General features: G+C 44.2%; 1 protein-coding gene across 1 annotated transcript in view; it reads right to left on the reverse strand.

Annotated features, from left to right (window-relative positions):
• Bbs2 (Bardet-Biedl syndrome 2) overlaps window positions 1-21090 on the reverse strand; it is a 39187-nt gene that overhangs the window by 554 nt on the left and 17543 nt on the right. Inside the window, exons 6-16 of the mRNA XM_048428661.3 lie at window positions 18798-18902; window positions 18624-18710; window positions 14837-14972; window positions 14613-14752; window positions 13661-13805; window positions 13406-13577; window positions 12296-12425; window positions 9937-10068; window positions 7705-7842; window positions 6706-6818; window positions 2300-2448 (exon numbers count right to left, since the gene is read on the reverse strand). Coding sequence (XP_048284618.1) covers window positions 2300-2448; window positions 6706-6818; window positions 7705-7842; window positions 9937-10068; window positions 12296-12425; window positions 13406-13577; window positions 13661-13805; window positions 14613-14752; window positions 14837-14972; window positions 18624-18710; window positions 18798-18902 — 1447 coding nt within the window. The remainder of the gene's footprint in view (window positions 1-2299; window positions 2449-6705; window positions 6819-7704; window positions 7843-9936; window positions 10069-12295; window positions 12426-13405; window positions 13578-13660; window positions 13806-14612; window positions 14753-14836; window positions 14973-18623; window positions 18711-18797; window positions 18903-21090) is intronic.

Raw genomic sequence — 21090 nt, forward strand, 5'->3', positions numbered from 1 at the left:
GTCTCTGAGTTTGAGGCCAGCCTGGTCTACAGAGCGAGTTCCAGGACAGCCTGAGCTACAAAGTGAGACCCTGTATCAAACAAACAAACAAACAAAAAAAAAAAAAGAAAGAGAGAAAGAAAAGAAATGAAAAGTCAGTTTGAAGACAGCATAAAACCAGGGTAGAAAAGAGTTGCATGAGTTACATAAATTTTACTAATGTGTTAACCTAGAAAAGACTGAATTTATTACAAAACAAACTTGGAGAGCATCTCAAGCCAGAATCCAAGCAGGTGTGTATAGCTGAATCAGTGCTCTCACACTCCCAGTGAAGACCACTCAAGAGGCCGGAGCACTGTCAGAACAGCAGCAGCTTGGGCTGGTTACTGCTTCCTGTGGGTTAGCCTGTTCTCCATACTTCCAAAATGGACACTTGGCTAGTTAGTTTTCAGTCTTTTTCTTTTCTAATTTAAGACTATTCACTTCCTTTGGATTATAAACTGCTGGGGTTCAGCCTTGGCTCGGGTCCTGAGGCAGGGAAGAGCTATCAGTGCAAGGAAAAATTCTAACCACCAGTGGATTGCCCTCAAGTGTCCCTGAATATCAGATCAAGCTGTCTTTATTTATACTTAAACAGTGTTTTTTGCTTTTTTTTTAAACCAAGGTTACATGAACAGCTTTATTATTGGCTCCTATTTTGATTTAAGAAATACTTCATATTTTTAGAAATATACCATAATTATTATTAATGCCCCCACTGATTTCCTTTATACTTCCCCAAACATATTTTTCCACCCCCTACATAACCTTATTCTAGATGTAGAATTCAGCAGTTTTGCAGGTCTAATTAGATATCCATCCAGACAGGTCCTGCTCTTATGTCAGCTGGCAGTGACTTGGGGTTACAAAGTTAAAAAGTAACAGACATGGGTACAATGGTTTAAAGACAACAATATTTAAACCCAAACAATTCTTTTGTGTCTTAAAGATATGCTTTTATACAGTTCCCTTTTCTACAAGAGGGTCCCATGTCTCAACCTCTCTATAAAAGGCAGACTTTGATAAGGCACTCTTTTCTGATCTTACTATACCAGTACTTCTTCCACTAATATAAGCTCCTGTGTATGGTAAAGATGGGTCTCTCCATCCCACATTTCACACTCTATTTTTCCCATTGGATCATACTAGGTTCTATCGTTGATTCTATGTGTTTGGTGTCCAGAGAACTTACTCTCAACAGTTGATACTATGTGTATTTCTGAGGCCTTTTCCCTTTTCTGTGTGTGCAAGGCCTATTCTCCTTTCCAGAACTGTGAGTCATGGCTAATGTTCCAAGTGCTGTTTCCTCATATGTACCTAACTGTCTCTGTTGAGTCAAAAAAGCTCCCAGGGTTAGGAGTTGTAGTTCGCAATTTCAGATAAGAGATTTGAGAAGCCTTAGCCCCTTGTTGAATCTTAGGAGAAAATATTCGAGAAAGCACAGAATTTCCAGAGAAAATTACAGCTATTCCAAGTAAAACTAAAAACCGCCCAAAAATCAATATGGAGAGAAAAGAACCTGCAAGCTAAATGAACTTTGCAATTCCTGCACTGTCCTGTGAACTACGATCCTTGCCAAGTGAGAGTCCGTTTCCACGGGTGCCTTGCCCAAGAAACCCACTGGACAGGTAATCTTATGCTGATCCAACACCAGGCTGCATGCTCCCATCAATAAACACTAAGTTTTCCTTGAGAACAGTGGTTCTCAACCTTCCTAATGCTGCGACGCTTTAATACAGTTCCTCATGTTGTGGTCACCCTCAACTATAAAATTATTTCCTTGCTACTTCATAACTGTAATTCTGCTACTATTATGAATCGTAATGTAAATGTCTGATATGCGGCCCCTGTGAAAGGATCATATGGGTTGCCACCCACATGTTGAGAGCCACTACTTTAGCAGCTACCGCAAGATTTTAGAAAAGGAGCTCTGGGCTTTATTTCTTTTGTGTTTCATTTTCTTTTTTGAGACAGGGTAGCTCTGGCTGCCCTGGAACTCACTTTAAGACCAGATGGCCTCAAACTTACAAGAAATCTGCCTGCTTCTGCCTTCCGAGTACTGGGATTAAAGGCATGCACCACCATGCTTCATAAGACTTTTTTTTTTTTTAAATCTGTCTGGAGGAGACTAAAGCCTTGGTCCGAGTGAGAGAAACCCAGGTGCAGCCAGCTCTGGGGCGTTGAAGGCAGGCTGCTTTAGGATCCACTGTGAGCTACAATCTTCCGTAATTGTCATCTTTCAAAACATCAAAGACAAATCCCAGTGCCAGGAAAGACTCACCACGAAGACGGCCTGCTCTCTGGATTGCTTGGTTCACGGCCTTCAGGTTTCCTAGCAGCTCCGTGTGGTTGTTACATCGAATCTTATATCCGTTCAGCAGATCCTTATTAAGGTCATAGAGTTCCATATAACGATTCTTCATTGTCTTCCTGTGGAAATCAGTAGAAGCCTAGTATTATGACTTAACAGTTTTTAGTCACATTTAAGAAAGAAAACAGCCAGGTACGATGACACACATCTGTTAATCCCAGCACTTGGCAGGCTGAGGCAAGAGGATTATAAATTCAAAGCCAGCCTGGGCCACTAGTGAGATGCTGTCTCAGAAGAACAGAAGGAAGAAAGGAGAAAGCATGTTTTTAGTTGTATTTGCATCAATATTGACTAATTACTGAGGTTTGCTTTGACAACATCCAAAAGTTTCCATCAAAATATCCTTTTTCTTGCAGATAAATAGAAAACCAGTGAGGTTTCTGAGCAATTGGTCCATGGTTTGTTTAGATTTAGAAGCTTACCTCCCTGGGGTCAGCAAGGTAGTAGCTGGCTTTAAGTTTCAAATTAGTAATTTATTAAATAAAGAGGCCTATTAATAAAATATTTCCAGAGAACAGACTCGGCTTCATATTTTATAAAGTTTAAAAAACCATGAGCTAGTGAGATGACTCAGTGAATAAGGGTCCTTGCTACCAAGCCTAGTTAATTTGAGTTCAATCCCCAGAACCCACATGATAGAAGAACTGGCTCCTGCAAGTTGTCCTCTGACCTGTACACAATGTCCAGTAGCATGCGCATGCGCACACACACACACACACAAGTAAGCAAAATGAATGTAAAAGAAAAATTTAAAAACACAACAAAATATTCCTATACAACAATGAAAATGATTTAAGTAAAAATCCTGAACTGAAACTCAGTGCAGTACTCAATACAAAATGATAGTTTCTCTGCAAACTTGGCAGCTTTGTATATGCAGCTTTATTTTCTCCATACTCTGTTTAAGAAAAAAAACCCCTCAGTTCTTTTTCTAATCTTGTTACATAGTTATATAAACCAGTAGTCCTAGTCCAAGAGAAGCAAAACTGTGCGCATAAACCAGATGGTGGCGCACACCTTTAATCCCAGCACTCAGGAGGCAGAGACAGGTGGATTTCTGTGTTTGAGACCAACCTGGTCTACAGAGTGAGTTCCAGGATAGCCAGTCAGATACACAGAGAAACCCTGTCTTGAAAAATCAAAAACAAAAAAAATGCATGTCTATGAAACTCCTGTACAAAAATGTAACCACCCAGTTAGGGAACACAGATATCCACCTCCTGGCGAAGGGATAAACTGACTACAGGTCTCTGTGTGGCAGAGTATTCAGCAATAAAGAAAGAAAAAACTACTGACACATTCGACAACATAGATAAAACTCAAAGGCTTGATGGTAAGTGGTGAAAAGCCCAGCTTCAAAGGCTACATGGTGTGACGGTGTGAGGAAGAGTAAGACGTGGCCCCGGAGACGGGGAAGGAAAAGGTATCAAAACAGAGCCCAAAGGAAGAAACATTCCACAGCCCAATTTTAATAATAATCAGGGAAATTTCTGCGAATTGATTTCTATATGCATATTACAAGCTATGTATGTATCAACCCTATTTACATAAATTAAAATGTGTGTGTATGTGTGTGTGTGTGAGAGAGAGACAGAGAGAGAGACTGCAAGAGCAGGTAATAAAGGATCCTGAGAAGAACATGGGTTTGTGGACACCTCACTCCTCCAGGAAGGAGCCTCACCTGTGTGAAATGCTAAAGTTACCAATATCAGAGAAACAGCAGCACAAGCTGAAGACCCAGAAGTACTTGGCTAATTTACAGGACACATCTGAAAATTCTTTTGTTTGCTTGATTTTGTTTTCCAAGACAGGGTTTCTCTATGTAGCCCTGGCTGTCCTGGAACTCGCTTTGTTGACCAAGTTGGCTTCAAACTCAGTCCATCTGTTTCTGTCTCCTGGATTAAAGGTGTGTACTACCACACTTGGCCACATCTGGAAATTCTTAAGTAGCATTTTATAAAATCAAGTGTTCATTAATACAGAAAACTATAATTATAAAAAATGCAATATAAAACAAAGCTACTATTCATAATACAAAGAATAGATAATACATAGGCTCAAACTTAACAGAAAAAATGATTGCAAGATAATTTTTTGTTGTTGTTGTTTTGTTTTTTGGCTTCTTGAGACAGGGTTTCTCTGTGTAGCAGTCCTGTCTCTGCTGAAACTCACTCTGTAGACCAGGCAGGCCTTGAACTCAGAGATCTGCCTGCCTCTGCCTCCCAAGTGCTGGTATTAAAGGTGTGCACCACCACTGCCTGGTACACTGCCCAGCACTAGAACAGTTTTTGAGACAAGACTGAAGTGGTTGGTACCCAAATGAAGGAAGAAGCCTCAGAGCAGCTCCTGAGAAACAGACAGGACTAGAACAAATGAAAAGTCATCCTACCGCGTATTCCTGCTAACACAACACCATTATAAATGTCCCTTCCAAAATTAATCACTGAAGTTGCAAAGAGCAAACAAGCATAAGTGACAAAGGAGGCCTAAGCATGTGGACCTGTAGCCTCTCTCCCTCCCCCTCTGCCCTGCAGCCTCCACCCCCACCCCCAACCCCTGCACAGGAGGTCCAAGGCAGGATGACTAGGTATGAGGCTAGCTTCACAAAAACTATACTAAAACCAGAAGTACTATATGATCCAGCAGCCTGCTTCGGGGTCACTGTCCAGAAGAACTGAGATGGGGGTCTTTAAAAGGCTAGCGCCCCATGATCACAGCAGCGCTGCTCACAGAACAACACACGAGTGAGAAGGCCCACAGGAGACTGGAGAAACATCTTAGGAGACCATGACCTACTCAGCCTCCAGAAAGAAGGAAACTGTAATATGCAACATGGTTGAACTTTGAGGGTCTATGCTAAGTGAAATAAGCCGGTCCCAAAGCGACAAATACTACATAATACCACTTCTATGCGGAATCTATAAAACTGCCAAAAATGATAGTGTCAACAAGTAGACCAGTGTCTGCCAGGGGCTGGGGAGAGGGGAGCATCGGGAGCTACTCATCGCTGGGGCCACAGAGGACCTTGTACGCACAGGAAGCACTGAGAGAATCAGGGATGTCAATCACAAAGCAGTCCTCCTCAACGGAGGGACAAAAATCAAATGCCTGCATTCCATCCAGAAAGCTGACAGTGGAGTTTGTTAGTAGCCTGGTGACCCTTTTGCTCTCGGAAGAGACACAGCTTACCCAGACTTCCCTCCCTGGACTGTAACCCATCCTTAGGGGAGACGTCGCAAGTGCTTTATATAGCCTGCTGACTGTTACACTATCCAGAGACCACACTAGAATCTAGACCTTTTAGCTACAGACCCCACCCTGTGTAGGAGTCTCTAATGTCACACTTTAAGCTTTATTGTGCACCTGGAACTGGACTAATTGTTGTCCGGAAACCTTTTTCCCAAATTGTACAGTGTTTTAAATATGCTGATGATGAATCGCCTATTATTAGCCTCCCTGAAGTCAAGAGCTAGTCTCCAGGACAGGCTCCAAAGCTACAAAGAAACCCTGTCTCAGAAAGAAAAAAAAAACCCGAAGTCTGATCCAGGTTGACTAAGCCAATCTGCACTGGGCTCTCATTCTCAGCTCTTCGTGCGGTTCAACTCGTTGCTCTACTGATGAATCTCACAACATCCCGTATACTGTTGATGTTACTTTGGATTTGGGGATTTGCTATGATTTTGATATGCTTTAAGTGTGCCCTTCAAAGGTGTTAATAATAAGAGGTAGTAGGACCTTTTAAACAGTATAGTACAAGATAGTACAAGATCACTAGCTGCCTTTGAAAAGGATTAAGATCTCATTGGGTTCTAGTTAGTTTTCTCAAGAGAACGGCTATAAAAGAAAAAGATGAGTCTGTATGGTTTCCAGTGCTGCATACAACTTCCTGCTCTTGCATGCACTCCTGCCATGATGCCGTCCACCATTGGGCAATACAGTCAGGAAGGCCCTCACCAGAACCACGGCAGCATGACTGGGACTTCAAGCCTCCAAAAACTAAATAAACCGCTTTTCTTATATGTTATTCAGTCTTAGGTATTTTGTTATACCAATGGTAAGCAGACAAATACAAGATTTTTTATAAACATTGTCTTTATGAATATTTTATAAATATGCTTGCTATAGATGAGCACAAAATTTCTCTAAGCCTTACCCTAAAAGCAAGATTGCTGGGTCAGAGTACAGTTTTAGCCTTGCCAATTCAATCAGTGCTAATGGAATCAATTTAGACTCCACCCAGCAGCATCTGAGAGTTCCTACTCCATACTGCTCACTTGTTTGACTATGCGCTTACCCCGGCTATGGCAAATACTCACATATCCCGCATCAGACGCGCATCCTCAGCTCTGACCAGCAAACTTCGGATGAGATTAGAGTTGTCAGCCATGTCGGCACTGAGTTTTTGATGCACAGAGTGATACTCATCCACCTGGAGACCGAGAACACACAGAAATGAACAAGGGTCACAAGCTTCTGGAAGACTGAGAAGACACTGCCATATACAGAGCCCCTCCTCCTCCCATTCGGTCATTCTAGCCTAAGTTCCTCTACATTCATCTCCTTTCCCCTATCCCTGCCCACCCCCAAGACAGGGTTTCTCTGTGAGACAGTCCTACTGTCCTGGAACTCGCTATGTAGACCAGGCTGGCCTCAAACCCACAGAGATCTGCCTGTATCTGCCTCCTGAGTGTTGGGATTAAAAGCATGAGCCATCACTGCCAGCCATTCATCTTCTTTAGTGGATGATACCCCAGGTTAGACCTTCCTATGTCAGAATCAAGAATCCAAGCAAAATACATAAGGTTTTAGTGATTCATGGTGATAATGATGGGATTTTGGTTTCTGTAAAGGTCTTTCCTTGGGAAGGGGCAGTGTAATACTAAGTATTCAACTCTGGGCGTTAAGTGCTCTACCACTAAGCTGCAGCCCCTGCCCCAAGAGTATCGTTTTATACTGCAGCAGATCATAATCCTTATTTTTCTTTTTCTAATTTTGAATTTGGGTTTTTGGAAAGCAATGATCTCAAGACCAAAGTGGAAAGAGCAGATTAAATGGCCAGAAGTAATGATGTGATGTGGGCTTGAAAGAGCATCCTCTGGAACCAGGGTACGCGTGGGATGAAGAGTAACCATTTCACACACATCCCTTAAGGAACTCACCAACCATCACCTAAGGTTTACAAAATTTTTATAACAGGATTATCACATAGCCTATGTACATGTAAGGACACATGCGTACATACACTTATTATACATGCACATCTTTCCTCATTTTCTAGGAGAAATATTCCAGCCCGGAGGCTGCCAAGGTCTCACCTTCACCAGCACTTTTCGTAACTCCTCAAAGTAGACAGGGAAATCTGCTTCTACCTGAAGGTCTTCAATAGCAAAGAAAGACGCCATCGACTGGATTATATCACCAGCCAGATCGATATCATCAGTATTGACAGTGATCTACCCAGGGAAAAATGGGCAAGTTTAGTATCCTCACAGATGGATGAGAAATAGCACCTGACTTTCTCAATGGTCCACACAATTCTTTTGTTGTTGTTTTTGTTTTATTTGGGTTATTTTGGTTTGTGTTTTATTTAGTTTTGATTTTTTTTTTAAAGATGGGAACTCTCTCTGTAGCCCTGGCTGTCCTGGAACTCACTCTGTAGACCAGGCTGGCCTCAAACTCAGAGAACCACCTGACTCTGCCTCCCGAGTGCTAGGATTAAAGGTGTGTGCCACCACTGCCCACACACAATTCTTGAGAATGTGTGTAGGCACAAGGTTGTCTCTCAGATGCTCTCAAATAATCACTAAGAGGCTTAATATAAATTACAAATGTTCGGCCAATAGCTCAGGCTTATTATTAACTAGTTCTTACATTTTAAGTTAACCCATATTCTTTATTTGTGCTCTGCCACAAGGTGGTACCTTTATTAGCATGGCACTTTCGTCTCCTGCTCCCCTCTACAACTGAGTGGCTACTCCCCTGATTCTGTCTTTCTTCCCAGCATTCTTCTAGTCTTGACTGTCATACCTAACTTTATTCTGTTCAGTTATTGGCCAGCCAGATTCTTTATTAAACCAATCACAGCAACAAAACTTCACTAAAGGATTATTCAACAACAAATGTGTTTTTGTGTATTGATGAAGTCAAGCTGCTTTTAGGAAATTATAAACCATAGTCATTATTGCTTGCAGCTGGCTAAAAGGTTACTCCTCTATCCTTATAAACTAAATGCAACATTAGCCAAACAATTAATAATGATTCTGTGCCAAGTGTCAATCAAACCTAATCTCCCAAGTATCTGGGACTATAGGTCGCACCATTGCACCTGGCTTTGTGACCAAGAGAAAGAAACACAGCAAATGGTCCAACATGAAAAACACAGTGTCCTTGAGAGCAGCTAGACAGTAAGTGCTTCTGACATTGTTCTATCTCATGATATAAAAATGTCTGCAGTGGGAATGGAAGCTGGAAGTTCCACAGTGAGCAGCTCAATCGTGGAGGGAAAGCTCAATCAGGAACGTCAACTGACTACCTCAGTTTCTCCACTGCACATCTGCTGGGTGTTGTGGACTCCAGCTGACAGTGCTATCGTGGTATGCTCTCTCAACTGGCCTCCCTAGTCATCTCTGCTGGGCGCGGTAAAGTCCTGATCTGATGGTGTTTTGCTGTCTGTTGGCTGCTGCTCTCTCTGCTGCCTGCTGCAGATTCTCTCACTTGGCATATGCTTGCTATATACTCAATAAATTCAAAACAAAAATAAAAAGAACAACTATCTTAGCTATATTCGATTATTCTCCAGACCTTATAGAATAGTGCCCCTCTATATTCCCATTCATCGTGATTATGTTTTTATTTTTGGGTTTTTGGTGGTTTTTTGTTTTGTTTTGTTTTGTTTGAGATAGCCCAGACTTGAACTCACTGAGATCCACCTGCCTCTGCCTCCTGAACCACCACACCCTGCTTCTTATGGTTATTTTTAATTGTCAACTTGACACACTCTAGAATCAACTTTAAAGGAGCTTTAATGGACTGGACTGAACTAGACTGGAGGGCCTGTGGGCAGGCCTACAGGGGTCTTCTGAGTTGGGGTAACTGAGGTGGGAAGGCACACCTGAAATGTGGGCAGCCCCAGTTCATGGGCTGGGGGCGGGACTGAAGGGAAAAGAGCAAACAGCACTACCACGCGTTAGTTCCTTCTCTCTGTCTTGACTGGGACGTAAATGTGGTCACCAGTGTAAAGCTCCAGCCACTGCAAGTTCTCCACAGCAGGACTGTGGGCCTGGAACTAAAACTCAAACAAACCCTTCCTCCTCTGTTGCATTTTCCAGCATATCCTGTCATAGAAACAGAAAATGAACTATAATGCCAGCTCTTCCCAAACTGTACATGGAAGGAGGCAGAGCCCTGCTGCTCTAGAGTGAGCCCCGTGTCTACGATGAACTGACACACTAGGGCGGGACACCTGCTGCTGTGACCTTGACAGTATGCTTCACTTTGCGCGTGGATGATCAGACAGCACAGCAGAGCGCCACGGCACAAGGCATTACCTCGCCACTTGACTTTATTTTTATGTAGAGCTGGCCACCATTGCGTAAGGATGTGAAGCAGGCTTGAAATGGGACACTCTGAATGTTATTGTCTTCTGGCAACAGGAAGTTCTGGTTGAGCCATGTGACCATCTTAAAAAATGAATAGAACACAGCACACTTCAGTTTTTAAAGTCCAGTCATTATAGAAGGAATTCCTTTCTCTAGTTTTACTGCTTGATTTAAATATATATATACTTCACCCCTACACACACACACACACACACACACACCAATTACAATGCCACTCATACTCTCCTCTCCCTCATTTCTGGTCTTCAGCAACACTCATGATTACAGTTGGTCCCACAGCAGGCCCAGCTTATGGTACTTTGACATAATTTCACATGTAGCACAGAGGCCTGAAGCACGTGCTATTTCTGTTTATCTGACAGCTTTTCTGCAGGTGGACAGGACTGTCTGCACAGGGATGCTCCGCTCTACTGTGTAGCTGTTCTTGACTAAGTATACATGTGCATACTCAGATACATTACCTGCACAGAGTGTGGGTGTCAAAACTTTACAGGGGCTTGAGGTCCAGCTTCCAGGACAGATTTCCCATGAAGCTACCTAGAAGGGCCTGACTAGAGATCTGAAAATCTATATAGTTATAAGAACTCTGAGGCCAACATTCCCACCATATTCTCTGCCCTGCAGCAGCTCTCCTGCCACTCCGTGCCCCTGAAAACATAGGCCTGCTTCAAGTTCTGCTCTACCTGCTGCTGGGCCAGGAGCCAACCACCAACTATCTGCAGCTGTATGGAACCAACAACCACTGATGATGATGCGAGCCCGGAACTCGGCAGCTTGACATCTGTTGAACTGATTCGTCCCAAGATGCAGCTTCCATGACATTTCATGGGACACCAGCATAGCAGCCAACTTCACTGGGGCTGGGGCTGCCTAGGGCTGGGATTGGGACTGTGTGGGAGCCTCATCACTGGTTATGCCAGGAACCCTTCCCTAAGCAGCAGCCCCTCTTCAGTGGGGTTCTGGCCTTTGCCTGCCGGTGGCCTTTCTCATCCTCTTTGCAATGTGAAGTTGTCTTCACTCCAGCTCCCACCCTTCTTTCTTTCATGCCTCATCTGCCCTGCAGGTTCTCCTTCGTGTACTTCCCCAGGAAGTAGCAGAAAAAGCATAAGCGCAGGGTTTGACAAGGAGAACACAAGCAAGTACTGTATTAATAAGAAAGAAGAGCCTAACCAAAGATACGCTCCACTGCCATAGATGCTAAACTTATTTTACACCAGTAATGGAATCTTCTAAGGCTCCTTATGAAGTAGGCAACACTGCCCTCCTATTGTAGATAAGGATACTAAAACTAGTGATGGAAAGTCCTAAACTCACTAAAAATTTAGTTAAGGTAGCACTTGAGCTAAGAAACCAAAAATATCCCCACCTCCAAATCCTACTCTCTCCATCTCCCCCACCCCAACCACCAGATGACATTTCACTATGCAGCCCAGGCCCCAAGTGATCTCTGCCTTCATCTTGCGAGGAGCAGGGAATGCAGATGCACACTGCTCCCCTACACCTCTCTCTCCATTTCATCCTAGGCTTCTCTTGAAACACTAAGTCAAGACAACCAACCAATACCTAAACAAAAGAAAGAGAGGAATGGAGATTGGGAAGAATTCAGTTGTAACTAATGGGAAGTGTGTGTGTGTGTGTGTGTGTGTGTGTGTGTGAACATGTGCATCTTTCAAAGTTCAGAGAAGAAAAATTTCAGCAAACTTTGAGTTTTGTTTTGTTTTTCTGAGACAGGGTTTCACCATACAGCCCAGGCTGGCCTGGGATTCATGATGTAGCCCAGGCTGTTCTCAACTCATAACCCTCTTGCCTCTGAAGCTCTGGAATTGCAGACAGGCCTATGCCAGCACATCTAAAAGAAATAATGTGTAAGTTATTATAATTACAATAATTATTGCAATTACAATATTATAATTACAACAATTATAAGTTATTAGCCAGGGCAGGCAAAGCGGCTCAGTCAGTAAACCATGTCAGCCTGATGGTATGAGTGTGATTCCTAGAACCCATGAAGGAAGGAGAGAACCACCTGCAAATGTCCTCTGACCTCACACTCACACTGTGACATGCACACACACATCACACAATCATAGATACACACACACACACACACACGCATGCACACACTTGTTAGTAATAAATTAAGTGGAACCTAAAAGTTGCTTAGCAAACCCCATGCTATGTCGTTCACGTTTACACCAGCCTGATGCTCACATCCCTCCGCCTACAAAGGAACGGCGAAAGGACTCTAAAGTGCAAACTATGAACTGAAAGATGGAACACTACTCACCCTCTGTGCCCGCTCCGCAATGATAAAGTTCACGTAACTGGCAGGCTCACTGGCTGCATCTGGGCTGGTCAGTGCATACATGGTGAATCGGGGGAGCTGTCTTGTCAATTCAAATACATGGAACTGGGTGCTACAGCCAACCAACAAATATGAGAGAAGTGTTTAGTGTAGTGTTAATCTGTACTTCCCACCCTTGCATCTTTAAGACAGGGTCTCATGTAGCCCAGGCTGGCCTTGAACTCCTGGTCCTCTTGCCTCTGCCTACTTTGTACTAGGATTACCATATACCACCATGCCTGACTCAGTACAATGCGATTTCAAAGTGAAGGCCCAAAAATAAACTCACTACTGGGTCACCACCAATTGATATCTGAAGAAAGAAAGAGAGGGAAACTGGAGAATTGAAATTCTGTACCACTGAGTGGGGTTGAGATAGAAATAATGTATGTCGCTTTTCATGTGCCAGGTTTTACAACACCCAAAAGAATACAAAAAGCCTTTGATTTTTATTGATTGACAGATTTTTGTTGATGTTGTTTTTATGTAACAGGTCTTACTAAGTTGCCAAGTATGGTTTGAACTCTCTTGTGGTCCAGGCTGGCCTGGAACTTCTGATCCTCCTGCTTCTGATCACAGGCCTGTACCACCATGCCCAACATGAAAAGGCCTTTATCTTCAACAAGTGGAGTAGGGCTCCCCACTAGCTTCAACACTGCTACCTTGTATAAATATCCTCTTAGAGTGTTAGTGGCCAAATTGCATTTAAATAATTATCAAATTATTCTTCCATGTGGTGCTGAGCCTCAAACCCAGGGCCCTGAACATGCTAAGCACAAATTCTACTACTGAGTTTCACCAAAAACTCAAACATGTTAAAGTTTTGTGTCCTTGAGATCATCTGATTAAAAATTGAAAATAACCATCTGAAACTTACATACCTTTTTTCTTTGGAAAGAATTCAAATTAGGGAAATAAAGGTCATGGGAAAACCCTGACTGGTGGCAGACTCTTCAGTGGCTTCTCTGGTCTGACTGAGGGTAATTCTATCAGCAAACCAACCTGTCTTGCCCTCCTAAGTCCTATGGAAAGGACCTGTGACAAAAGGGTCACCTGCTTCTGTAACCCACGAAGACTTTCAGGTGCAGATCCACAGGGACATCTTTGGGAGGGGTGATTGGGATGCAGATGGAGCTGGAAAGGTTGTGGATGCTGGGGTGGACCACATGGCTTTCACCCACAAAGATCCCCTCTGCAAAAATTAACACTGCTCGGATGATGGTATCTGGAAAGAGAAGGCAATGGCATTTTAGGAGCTACTCCAAGGCAGCACAGGCACCTCCCAGGACCGCTGTGGTAGTGCCTCACCATTGGAAGTGGAAATGCTTAGTTCTGCATGAGCATCTTGTACGTCGTTCCCCAGACTGACTGAGAGGGCGGTCTGGAGCTTGGTATTGGCTGGGATTATGCCTTTCTGCCCATCAGCCTCATTCAGGGGACTGCTCAGTTCTGCCTGTAAAACACGGCCCCCTAACTTCAGCTCAGTCGCTCAGAGAGGAAAGTGCACATTAAATACCACAGCTATTCAGTTCAGGACGGATGTCCCCTCCCCGGTCAACCTGACCTCTGTGACTCCTCTGAAACTTGCTCCCCTGTTAGAGCCTTTGCTCTATCTGGCTCCCTGGGAAATACCCATTCCTTGTCCCCACCTGTGGTCCACTGCACAATGCATCTGTAAGTCTTTCCTTCTCATCTCTAGTTCTCCTTTTAAAAACCATTTATGTTTTATTTTAACTAGGTGAGTCTGTATGGGGCAGGGAGTGCATGTGTGAGTTAAACACTAGGTGAGTTCAGGGAGGGTATAGAATCTCCTAAAGCGGAAGCTACAGGCAGCTGTGAGCTACCTGCAGTAGGTGATGGGAGCCAAACCTCTGCCTTCTACAAGAGCAGTAGACACATTAACTGCTAAGCCATCTCTCCAGCCCTTCTCGCTCCTTCTTTTGAGGCAGGTCTGGCTATATAACCTGGGCTAGAATTCAGAAGCCTCTTCTTAGCCTCTGAGAACTACTGTGTGCCACCATGCCCAGATTTCAGGAGTCTTCATTCTAGCAGTGACCAAAAGGGCTGAAGCAATCTGCATGTCCGCAGGTGGGCAGGAGGACCCAGCACTGACCCTGGCGCTCTCCTACACGTGTGAACCACCCTGGCCAGTCCCAGCACTTCAGACTCAGCGCCTGCCCACCTCAGTGGAGCCTAGCAGGGCTCACCACAGCGAAGACCTCCGTACAGCGGAGCCCCACCACACCCACAGTGGTCCCACCTTCGTGTTCTCCTCATAGTTGCGGAGCTCCAGCAACAGGTTCTGCTTCTTCTGACTCAGCTCTCGGATCAGGTCCTGCTCCACACTCGTGTCCAGGAGGTTCCCCTTCATCTCAGCTGTGCCTGGCAGGTAGCCTCGGACTTAACAGAGGACAAGACCCTAAGCATGGCTACTTCTACTTTTGAAATTTTGACTTTTCAAGGATTTTTCCTAGCCCAATTTACTTTCCCCATCCACTGAGCAGCAGATTAATTGTACATGGCCATCCATCCGGTAATCTCCCTCTACCACACCAGCAACTGCAGAAGAAAAGTTGTCTTTAAATATGACCTCTCCAGTCCGGTCACTTCGAGCATCAACCTGAAAATTAAACAAGAACATAAAAATCATTTATGCTACAATTTAAAAACAACAGCAACAAAAAGCTAGCTTCACAAGTGACTCAGTCCAGCCAGGTACAATGACACACACCTGTAATCCTGCCACTTGAGAACATGGGGTAGGGTCATCCTCAGCTATACGTTATGTTTGAGGCCAGTGTGGACTATGTCAGGCCCTGTCATTCACACACACACACACACACACACACACACACACACACATACACACTCATTTAGTTTGTTTTCAAGAGTATACCATGAAACCTGTGGCTACAGCTACTGGGGCCAAAGCGATCAAAACGTCCTCAAAAAAGATGAACTTAGTCTTTTTCAACAGAAGTTGCCCTTCTCACAACGTTCCCTGTGAAGAACCGGGTCTGCTGGAGGTGCTCCATAAAGTGCATACAGCACAGGACAGGACACGGGCTCCAAGGCCCATCTGCCTAGGCCCAGATTCCACCCTGCCACCTGCCACTCATGAGCTCTTAGGAAAGCTTCCGAACTTTTTGTTCATGGTTCCACATGGAGATCAATAGCCAGACAAGAGTGAAAACAGGGCCCACACCTCAGAGCACAGAGTCCTCAGAGTGTTAACATCAGTGGGCTGTGTGTAACGCCAGCAAGCAAGAAGCTGAGGCATGGAGCATGCCTTGCATTCAAGACCACCTAAGGCTACAGAGTACAAGGCAAGGCTGGGCTATATAATAAGACTCCAATTCAAAACAAAAGAAGGTTTATGTATAAATCACATCTTTATGGCAAAATGTCTCAGTGAGAGACACCAATGACCTGGTACTAAGACCTGAGTTTGAGCCCAAGCCTCACATGGTGGAAGAGTGAACTAACTCCTTCAAGCTGTCCTCTGATCTCCATACATGTACCATGGCACACTTGCCCTCCTTAAATAAATATACGTAATTTCTTTTAAAGTGTACCACTATGATTTGTACATTTATAAAATATATTTATACCTAACATTTAAAGAATACTGAAGCATCCCAATTTCCTACCTTATAGCAACCTTCTCTTTGAGACAGTCTCACTGTGGCCCTGACTGTTCTGGAACTCTCTACGTAGACCAGGGGTTGTCCCTGAACTCACAGAGATCTTCCTGCCTTTGCCTTCCAAGTGCTGGGATCCAAAGTGTATGCTGCCAGGCACAGCACAACTGTACAACCTTTTCTAATAACATTATCCTTTCCTCATAAAAACTATGTGGACTTCTTAGGGCTCCCCCCATAAAGAGTCAGCTGATCAGCAAAGATATCTCAAGAACAGTCATGAAGGACATTTACTTGAAAGGACTGGTCTAGGCAATGACACAGGTGTTGGCCAAAGGCCAGGCAGCCAAAGCTAGTCACTGTGTTTGTCTTTTCAGAAATACCCTTCTGGGCAAAGCTTTACAACCAAAATGCAAGGTTCTCCTAGCCCTTCTCTGGAGTACACCCCACTCAATAACTCCACTGTGTTATTCATGACAACATCATGCCTGGGCTTTACCAGAGCTCTCAGACATGAACCCCACCCTGTAACTCAGGCTCAGTGAACCTGCTTCTTCCCTGTCAAGCAGCTCCACACTGCACTTCTACAATGTTTGGCAAACAAGACTGCTCCATTGCTAACTACAGAGTGCTGTGGGAACTCCTTCAGCCAACAGCCTTTAAGATATCTGCCCAGGACCAGCACTCGGGAAGCAGAGACAGGTGGATCTCTGTGAGTTCGAGGCTAGCCTGGTCTACAAGAGCTAGTTCTAGGACAGGCACTAAAGACACAGAGAAACCCTGTCTCAAAAAACAAACAAACAAACAAACAAAAAAAGATACTGGCCCACTTTGGGTGTGGTCTCATATACTATAATTGCAGACAAAAAGCGTGCAAGACCTCTTGGCTGCTGGATTCGGTTCCAGTTTGGAGAGCATGAAGAGGACTGCGGATTACTACCCTTTCTGTGAGTTTATCCCCTAATAAATAAACCTTTGTTATACTCCACTCTGGGCTATTGTGGAACTCTTGTATGCCAACAAAGGAGGACTGTGTATTTATTTCTGTGAACACTCTTCACTTTTGCTCATCCAACATGGAAGGAGTAGGTGGCCCCCCAACTCAGTAACAGGCTTTGACAACATGAACAGGCTCGCAGCATTTATTCGGCACCTTACATGGACACGCCCAGTGGGATCTGGGCATTGTCCTTTTCTTTGCTATTTCTGTTAAGTACGGTAACTGTATAGCTCTCTTCTCTACACTCTCCAACAGAGTTGATACTAAGAAATCCTTCCTTTGAAAACCTTTACTATAAAACTGCAGGTCCAGTCACCTGAAGGTATCTTTTATCTTTGGCTTAGTGAGACAGTCTCATTCTGTAGCCCAGGCTAGCCTTGAATTCAACATCTTTTGTCTACCTCTTAAGTGTAGGAATTATAAACATACACCACTGTGTCTGGCTCTTGGTAGTAACTCCAAATTCTTAACTCAACCATAATTTCTCCTCCCCAAGAACCTGGTTGGCTGCGATCTTAATGTTTGCTTCTCCACAAAATTGATACATTGTAACCTTACCCACAAGATGATCTAGTACCACTGAAAGGTATTCTTGTGTGTGGGATTAGTGCTCATATAAAATTTATCCAAAGCCATATGTGGTGGTGCACACCTAGGGTCCTAGCAGTTGAGAGGAGGGTTTGAAGGCAGCATGGCTGTACAGTTTCCCAAGCCAGCTCAGGCACCGTTAACAGGACCATATCGCAACACCCCCTACCCTGGGAGATCCTGCAGCTCCTTCTGCTGGGTGAGGTTACAGTGAGAAGACAGCCACCTACAAGGAAGCAGCCCTCCGCAGAAACCAAACCTACTGTGTCTTAACTTAGAGTCTCCAGCCCTGAAACAATGGGAAATAAATTCCCACTGCTTGCAAGGTACCAGGTGATGCGATTTGCTACCACAGCCTAAAGGAACACACATACTCAGTGGATGGACTTCCGCTGGCTGAGGAAGTCATGCTGACATGTTCTTCCCGCACGAGTGCCAAGGACAAGGAAGAACTGCTTTTCAGTGACATCAAAGGAAGGCAGAGGCGCTGGTCAGAGGAAAATACGAGCTCAGAGGAAAAAGCAGGAATTAGCTGATGGCCTAGGCAGCCCGACACTGACAGAGGAGTTAGCACGAGTGGTATCCATGGAGATCTGCAAGCTAACAAGACCACCTCGACTTTCCAAAACACTAAGAAATTCTGACTTGCAGTTGAAAAAGTAAGGAAAGCAAAAGGGTTTGACTTTGAAGTGACAGGTGGGAAATCAATATCCTAACATGGTTCTTCCTGTTAGTTCTACGTTTCCAGTCAGCTTTAAAAAAGGTATTCACGGGGCTCATCATTAGATCGTTAACTTTTCTTTACTGGCCTACATCTCCAATCAGTCTGATGGACGGGTTCTTAGGCCTTCAAAGAAGAGATCTAGAAAGGATTTCTCTGGAGATTTTTCTCCAAGGATGGTTTACAGTACTGAAAGGACACACACGCCTGACAGCAGGAAGAAACAGTGCGGACAGACAGACTCAGGCTCCATCCACGTCATGCAGCCAATCCCATAAGCAGATGTTAGAGTTACACGTGCATTTCCTTTCAGACACTCACCTTTCCATTAGACCATCCAGTGATCAGCTCACACACACCATCAGAATTGATGTCAAAAGCGTGAATGCTCATAGCGTGGTTTTTGGACTGAAAGAGAATTCCCGTAATTAGTAAAGGAGTCTCTCAGTGCCTGAAGTCTGCAATCCCTGAGCAGGTACACCTGACCGTACTAACTTTAATTCTCCAGTATCGGGCTGTCTTATCGTAAACCCCAACTGTGCCATTGGAAAGGGCATAACCAAACCGACTTCCATACATGGGACACAGAGAGGTGACAATCTGCAAAAGAACACAGGAGACGGCTGTTCAGTAAGCTCAACTTAACCTCATATGTAACCTTATAAGACCACGTGCCTGTATGGAGGAACTTGGTTCTCTAGACAGAACATGGTCGCTGCCATCTTGAGTACTCACACAGGACCCTCACACATTGGGCCACCAATGTTCACTCATGGAAGCAGGGGTACAGCTCACAAGACTCACAAGGAGCACAGGGCCTCTCCTCTCCCCTCTCCAAGTTTATGGAGCTAACAATTGAGGGGTGGAAAGGAGATTTTTTTTCTTCAGTGATGTTTGTAGTCTCAGTTAAACTCATTGGTTCACTGAGTCGGATTTATGTGGAATGGTTTCTTTGCTCTGTCATTGCTCTCTTGGGTGAAGAGAGACAGACTCCTCAGGAGGTCTCTCCTCCGTCTTGGGTAAAGAGAGACAGACTCCTCAGGAAAGTCTCTCCTCCGTCTTGGGTGAAGAGAGACAGACTCCTCAGGAAAGTCTCTCCTCCGTCTTGGGTGAAGAGAGACAGACTCCCCAGGAAGTCTCTCCTTGCTGTAACTGTATTTAGACATGAAAGCTTCTGAAGGTAAGCAGCAGGCAGTTATGGGAGCCCACAGCTGCTCATACCCATGAGAGGGTAGACATCCTTGGAGCTGCAGCATTCCCCCTGTGCCGGGAACTAAGACACTTCCCCAAGGGCTGCACTAGGAAGGCTCTGTATCCAAAACAGACCTGTTTTTGAGTCCCACTCATCAAAACTTCGTGGGTTTTCCAAGATGATCACAAAAAGGATGAAGCAGGAGAAATGCTTGTAGAAAGTTGTAGGTCAGTGGGCCAGGGTCATAGGTGAAACACTCTTAAGAAGGAGATCCAAATAATTTGAGAGGTGAAGCATCACTTGACCTCCATGAATATGGCATCTACCCCATGGATATTCACAGAAACAGCAAACCCAAGATCTCTCTGCTTCACACGACTAAATGACTTGAACTGTGCCTCACAGCGAATCCTTCAGGAACACAAGCACCGAACAAAGCCCCAGCCCAGCAGCACTTGAGCCCATTACAGGGGAAAGGAGTCCTCTTCTCTGTCACTGTATTGTCTACTTCACAGTTGGACAATCAAATTTAAACAAACTCACAAAGTTAGATCAAGCTATAGGGGAAATTTCAGAACAGTATTTAAAAAAATAATACACATGTAGAATTAGGAATGAGCTAAGCACACAACAGATACTATTACACACATCAATATGAAAGGTTTTGCTGACTGACTGCCTTAACTTTTACTATTGTTTGTTTCAAGAATTGTAATCGGCCAGGCAGTGATGGCACACACCTTTAATCTCAGCACTTGGGAGGCACAGGGAGGTGGATCTCTGTGAGTCTACCATCACTCTGGCTTACACAGCAGGATCCAGGACAGCCAGGGTTAAGAAACCCTGTCTTGGGAAAAACAAAATCAAAACAAAAAGAGAACTGTAATCTACGACCAATGTTTATCTTTATACTTTTTCTACAATATAATTTATTGTGTGCTTGAGGTAAAAGAATATACAATATTTTCCAAACTAAAAACTCAAACATAAAAACGTATATGATTCGTAGCCACAAACAGAAATGCATTCATGGCACAGAAATATTTACAGGACTTTCTAAGGACTGAGCACACTTTACTGGATAGAATGTGATGCTGAACAGGGCTAACGATTTCTGGCCCTACAGATATATTTCTAATTCTGGTCCCAATAAAAAGGTATTAAGAGATAAGTTGTACAAAGCAGGGAACAGCTATATAATTTCCTTCACACCTTGTTTTCCACATTTAACTGAATACAAAGCACTGTGTAAGATCCAGGGTTACTTGGCTTAAAGCACACTCCTCCAGTACTTAGTAGTGTGTACTGTCAAAGCTGGGTAGACACCAACAGCAAACCAAAGGACGGGAAAGCGGTGCTGCATATGAACAATTCTACAGTCTGTTTTCCTCAAGTTAGCTCCAGGCATCCTGTGAATGCTGGCTACTTCATGTCAACTTGACACAAGCTGGAGTCATCTGATAGGGGAACCTCAATTGAGAAAAAGTGCTTCCATAAGATGGGGCTGTGGCAAGCCTGTAGGTCATTTTCTCAATTATTGATCAAAGGGGAGGGCCCAGCCCATTGTGGGTGGTCCATCCCTGGGCTGGTGGTCCT

The sequence above is a fragment of the Myodes glareolus genome, chromosome 22, assembly GCF_982192425.1.
Source record: "Myodes glareolus chromosome 22, mMyoGla1.1, whole genome shotgun sequence".
Classification (NCBI taxonomy): Eukaryota; Metazoa; Chordata; class Mammalia; order Rodentia; family Cricetidae; genus Myodes; species Myodes glareolus.